General features: G+C 47.5%; 1 protein-coding gene across 1 annotated transcript in view; it reads right to left on the reverse strand.

Annotated features, from left to right (window-relative positions):
- The window catches only part of spmip7 (sperm microtubule inner protein 7), an 86,916-nt gene extending 81,156 nt beyond the window's left edge, over nucleotides 1-5,760 (reverse strand). The window contains exon 1 of the mRNA XM_078534923.1: nucleotides 4,785-5,760. Coding sequence (XP_078391049.1) covers nucleotides 4,785-5,385 — 601 coding nt within the window. The 5' untranslated portion in view covers nucleotides 5,386-5,760. The remainder of the gene's footprint in view (nucleotides 1-4,784) is intronic.
- Between the last annotated feature and the right edge of the window lie 240 nt (nucleotides 5,761-6,000).

The raw sequence follows: 6,000 nt of genomic DNA on the forward strand, positions 1-6,000 counted from the left end.
AGGTACTTTCATAATGTTTTTAGATGGGTAGTTCCAGAACTTTGCCCCAGGGACAATGAAAGAATGGCAATAAATGTGGATGTAATTCTGCTCTCATCCATTCAGGTGGTGGAGAACATCTTTCGGGAGGTGCCGCTGAAGAAATCTTGGCTACTTGTTGCAGAGATTTCCGTAGATAGCACACACTGCAACCACAGTATGCCCATAGTGGAGAGAGTGAATGTTTAAGTTGGTGGATAGAATCAGGTAGGGCTGCATTTTCTGGATGCTGTCAAGTTTCTTGAGTGTTGTTGCACTGAACCCAACCAGGCAAGTGAAGAGTATTCTATCATATCCCTGATTTGTACCTTAAAAGTGGTGAGAACCCATCTGGTTCACTAATGTCCTTTAGGGAAGGAAATCTGCCACCCTTACCTGGTCTGGCCTACATGTGACCCCAGACCCACAGCAATGTGATTGACTCTTAAATGCCCTCTGAACAAGAGCAATTAGGGATGGGCTATAAATGCTGGCCTAGGCAGCAACGTCCACATCCCATGAACGAATAAAAAAAATTTGGAGAGTCAGAAGGTGAGCCACTCATCACAGAATGCCTAGCCTCAGATCTGCTATAATAGCCAGTTATCTGTCTAGTCTAGTTGAGATTCTGCACAATGGTCACTCAAAGATATTGATAGTAAATGGCATTGAATGTTGATGCTCTTGGAAGGGAGGAGGGAGTGGTGAGGGGGCAGCAAGGTGGTTAGCGTCTTAAAGTAAGAAAGTGAAATACTACTAGAGCAATCTCAAACCTAAAAACCCTCATTTCTGTCCAGCAGTGGTGGCAGAGTCCCACTTTTACCCTTGCTTTCCCAGGATGAAGCCATAATACTAAAGGGCCCAAATACACTTGGTGCAGACACAATTCCTCCTTTTATGGCTCCAGAAAGGTTGGCCTCACTTGTCCTAAGTTAAAGGTGCAGAAATAAAGACTTTAGGGCGCAATTAACTGTGCATGATGCTAAATTCATTCTTTTACCAAAACTCTCACAATATATGAAACAAAATATTGCGAGAATGAAAACTAATGTGGGGAACACGCATCATCATTGGGCGGGATGGTTCAAGGGAATGAGACAATGGTCATTCATGAAGATAAATACTACCCAAATTTCACACAAAGGACACTGCCCCCACCACACTGCTACAGTCCCCACCCAAGCTCTGGCCTTCACCCCCTGGCATACTGCTCCTAGACTCCAACAACAGCTTCCACCTCCTGCACTAACTCCAGTTACCCAGACCTTAGCATCCCGTCTCCACCCCACTTTCACCATTTAGCCCCTACCCGATCCCCAAACCCAGCTCCTATCCCTTCCCAATCCACAGTCCTCATTATCCAGTCCTTGCCCCATCCCCATTACCCAGTCCTTGCCCCATCCCCATTACCAAGTCCATGCCCCGTCCCCATTACCCAATCCCTACCCCATCCCCATTATCTACTCCCTACCCATCCCCATTATCCAGTCTCTCCCCTGTCCCCATTATTTAGTTTCTCCCATCCCTTGTCCTACCCCCATTATCCAGTCCTTCCCACATCCCCATTATCCAGTCCTTCCTATCTCCATTATCCAGTCCTTCCCTATCCCCATTATCCCAGTCCCTGTCCCATCCCCATTATCCATTCCCTTGATCCCCATTATCCAATCTCTCCCCAATTCCCATTATCCAGTCCCTGTCCCATCCCCATTATCTAGTCCCTGATCCATCCCCATTATCCATTCGATATTAGAGTCTATTATAAAGGATGTAATAGCAGACCATTTAGAAATGCATAATATAATCAAGCAGAGTCAGAATGGCTTCATGAAGAGGAAATCATGCCTGATAAATTTAGTATAGAGTTCTTTGAGGGGATAACAAGCAGGATAGATAAAAGAGGAACTAGTAGATGTAATATATTTGGATTTCCAAAAGACGTTCGATAAGGTACCACACAGAAGGCTACTTAGTAAGAGCCCGTGGTGTTGGGGGTTGTTTATTAGCATGGATAGAGGATTGGCTAACTAATAGGAGACAGAGAGTTGGAATAAGGGGGACATTTTCAGGATGGCAACCTGTAACTAATCAAGTGCCATAGGGATCGGTGCAGGGGCGAAAATTATTTACAATATATATTAATGACTTGGATGAGGGAAGTGATTATACTATCGCCAAGTTGCGGATGACACAAAAATAGGTGGGAAGGCAAGTGGTGAGGATGACACAAAGAGCCTACAAAGGGATATAGACAGGTTAAGTGAGTGGACAAAAACTTGGCACACGGAATATAATGTGGGAAAATGTGAGGTCATGCACTTTGGCAGGAAGCATAGAGGAGCTGAATATTATTTAAATGGAGAAAGACTGCAGAAAGCTGCAGCACAGAGGGGTTTGGGGGTCCTCGTGCATGAATCGCAAAAAGCTAGCATACAAGTTCAGCAGGTAATAGGGAAGGCAAATGGAATGTTGGCTTTTAGTTCAAAGGGAATGGAGCAGAAAAATAGGGCGTCTTGGTATAATTAAAGAAGTTAGCATAGAAAGGGAGGAGGTTCTAAGTGGTCTGGCAGGCTTAAAAATAGATAAATCTCCAGGCCTGGATGAAATGTATCCCAGGCTGTTGAATGAGGCAAGGGAGGAGATAGCAGGGGCGCTGGCAATAATTTTCAATACCTCTCAGGCCACAGGAGAGGTGCCAGAGGACTGGAGGACAGCCAATGTGGTACTGTTATTCAAGAAGGAAGGAAGGGATAAATCAAGGAACTACACGCTAGTCAGTCTAACCTCAGTGGTGGGGCAACTATTGGAAGCAATTCTGAAGCCAGAATTAATCTACACTTGGAGAGGCAGGGATTAATCAAGGACAGTAAGCATGGTTTTGTAAAGGGGAGGTCATGTCTGACCAGTTTGACTGAATTTTTCGAAGAGGTGACCGGGTGTGCAGATGAGGGCAATGCATTTGATGTAGTCCACTTGGACTTCAGCAAGGCTTCTGATAAGGTCCCACATGGGAGACTGATAACGAAGGTAAGAGCCCATGGGATCCAAGGCAATTTGGCAAATTGGATGCAGAATTGGCTGAGTGGCAGGAAGCAAAGGGTGATGGTTGAGGGGTGTTTTTGTGACTAGGTGCCTGTGTCCAATGGGGTGTTGGGTCCCTTGATGTTCGTGCTTTATATAAACGATTTAGACTTGAATGTAGGGGGGTTGATCACTAAGTTCGCGGGTGACACGAAAATTGGTGGGGTGGTAAATAGTGAGATGGATAGCCTTAGATAACAGGAGGTTATAGACGGGCTGGTCAGATGGGCTGATCAGTGGCAAATGGATAAGTGTGAGGTGATGCACTGGGGCAGGACAAACAAGGCACGGGAATACACGATGAATGGTAGGACCCTGGGAAGTACCGAGGATCAGAGGGATCTTAGTGTGCATGTCCACCGGTCCCTTAAGGTTGCGGGACAAATAGATAAGGTGGTTAAGAGGCATATGGGATACTTGCCTTTAATAGCCGAGGCATAGAATATAAGAGCTGGGAGATTATGCTGGAACTGTATAAAATGCTGGTTAGGCCACAGTTAGAGTTTTGCGTTCAGTTCTAGAATCAGCATTATAGGAAGGATGTGGTTATACTATAGAGAGTGCAGAGGAGATTTACCAGGATGTTGTCTGGGCTGGAGAGTTCTAGTTATGAGGAGAGATTAGATAGACTGGGATTATTTTCCCTGGAGCAGAGGAGATTGAGGGCAGACATTATTGAGGTGTGTAAAATTATGAGGGGCATAGATAGGGTAGAAAGGAACAAATTTTTCCCCTTGGTGGAGGGATCAATAACCAGGGGACATAGATTTAAGGTAAGGGGCAGGAGGTTTAGAGGGGATGTGAGGAAGAATTTTTTCACCCAGAAGGTGGTGGGAATCTGGAACTCACTGCCTGAAAGGGTGGTAGAGACAGATACCCTCATAACATTTAAGAAGTATTTGGATATGCACTTGTGATGCCATGGCATACAAGGCTATGGGCCTAGTGCTGAAAAATGGGATTAGAATTGTTAGGTACTTGTTTCACCGGCACAGACTTGATTGTCCAAAGGGCCTTTTTCTGTGCTGTACACCTCTGTGACTCTTTGACTCTAAAACTATAAAAGCCACTAGTTAGACCACATCTAGAATATTATGAACAGTTTCGGTACCCTGATCTAAGGAAAGATATACTGGCATTGGAGGCAGTCCAGAGAAGGTTCACTAGGTTAATCCAGGGTATAGAGGGGTTTTCTTATGAAGAGAGGCTGAGTTGGTTGGGTCTGTACTCAATGGAGTTTAGAAGAATGAGAGGCAACCTTATTGAAACATATAATGGGGCTTGACAGGGTAGATGCTGAGAGGTTGTTTTCTCTCGTAGGAGAGTCTAGGACCAGAGGGCATAATCTCAGAGTAAGGGGGCGCCCATTTAAAACAGAGCTGAGGAGGAATTTCTTCTCTCAGAGGGTAGTGAATCTGTGGAATTGTTTATGACAGAGGGCTGTAGAGGCTGGGTCGTTAAGTATATCCAAGGCTGAGATAGACAGATTTTTAATCAGTGAGGGAGTTAAGGGTTATGAGGAAAAGACAAGAGAGTGGAGTTGAGGATTATCAGATCCTCCATGATCTCACTGACTCGCGGAGCAGACTCGATGGGCCGAATGACCTACTTCTGCTCCTACATCTTATGGTCTTTTTCCTTTATCACCCCCATGATGCAGTCTCCCCCTATCTCACAGTCTGTACCTCCCACCCTGGCTCGGATGGCTGCCGCTGACACGGATCTGGAGTTCCAGCGGCCGGGTTCGGAATCCTGCTGGAGGAGGGAGCTGACGGGAATGGCGGTGTGAGCTCTGCACTCCCCGCCGGCCTCTCTGTAAAACGCAAAGTTGGGGATCCTCTTGGTGCCGGCCTCGGCGCTGGCTCCCGGGCTCTTGAAGCCGGAGCTGACGTCCAGCAGCTGCACCTCACGTCGGTGTGGAGCTAGCGGGTAAAACTCGTCCGGAGCCGACGCGTCCGGGCTCCAGCGGGTGAACGCGACATTATCCTGCTCCTGGAAACTGGTGAAGAAATGCCGGTCCTCGGGCCCCCTCACATAGGGGATCACAGTCTGAGCCATCGGCGCCGTTGGCCGGGCCAGGCTGACAGCCGGAGCCATGACCGCAGCTGCACCCTCAGCTTCCCCTTCCCAAAGCTCAGGATCCCGCAGTGAGAGAGCCAAGTGTGAGGGTCGGAGCTGCTCTGCTCCTGTACCCGGAGCCCAGGAGGAGAGTCCAGCACCGGGGCCAGGAGCCGCGTCCTGTCGCTGCTCGGCAACCGAGATCATAGAGGCCGGAGCCGAGATCATAAAGGAGCCGGGATCATAGAGGAATCAACCTCCGGCTGGCACAGGCAAGGTGAAGGAGAGAGTATAAAGGACAGCGTCTCCTGGGTAACAGACCACACCACCAGAGGAACCTGAGCGATTAGAATCAACTCTCGCTGTGTGGATCCTCGCTCTGTATGTCTAAACCCCAAGGCGCGGGTTAGCAAGGGCCAAGGATAAGTGGGATCAGAGGTACTGCTGGAGTATAACTAGATAAAACCACAGAGTTTACCACCCCAAAGTACTGGGTAGCTTTCACTGCTTGTTTGGTTATAGCCACACAAGCAATTTTCCCTCTTATCTCGCCGAGCTCACTCTGGCTGATCACTTTTGCCTTGCAGTGGCTGGCATGGCAACAGAGCCAAGTCGGGTGGACAGCAGCTATCAATAGCTACTTGGTAACAGCATGGTGCATGGTACAATTCTGTGGGTGCACTTCAATTACATCTCATCAAATCGTTGTACTGCCAGTTGGAGATTGGGAGCTTCAGCCTTATTGGTTCCTCTCTCTCAAATCCAATTATGGTAGATATGGAAGTCTGGGTATGTAAGCATGTGTTTCTCAGTCTGGAAGCAGTCTATGTGTTAATGAAGCAA

The sequence above is a fragment of the Cetorhinus maximus genome, chromosome 3 (assembly GCF_964194155.1).
Source record: "Cetorhinus maximus chromosome 3, sCetMax3.hap1.1, whole genome shotgun sequence".
Taxonomy (NCBI): Eukaryota; Metazoa; Chordata; class Chondrichthyes; order Lamniformes; family Cetorhinidae; genus Cetorhinus; species Cetorhinus maximus.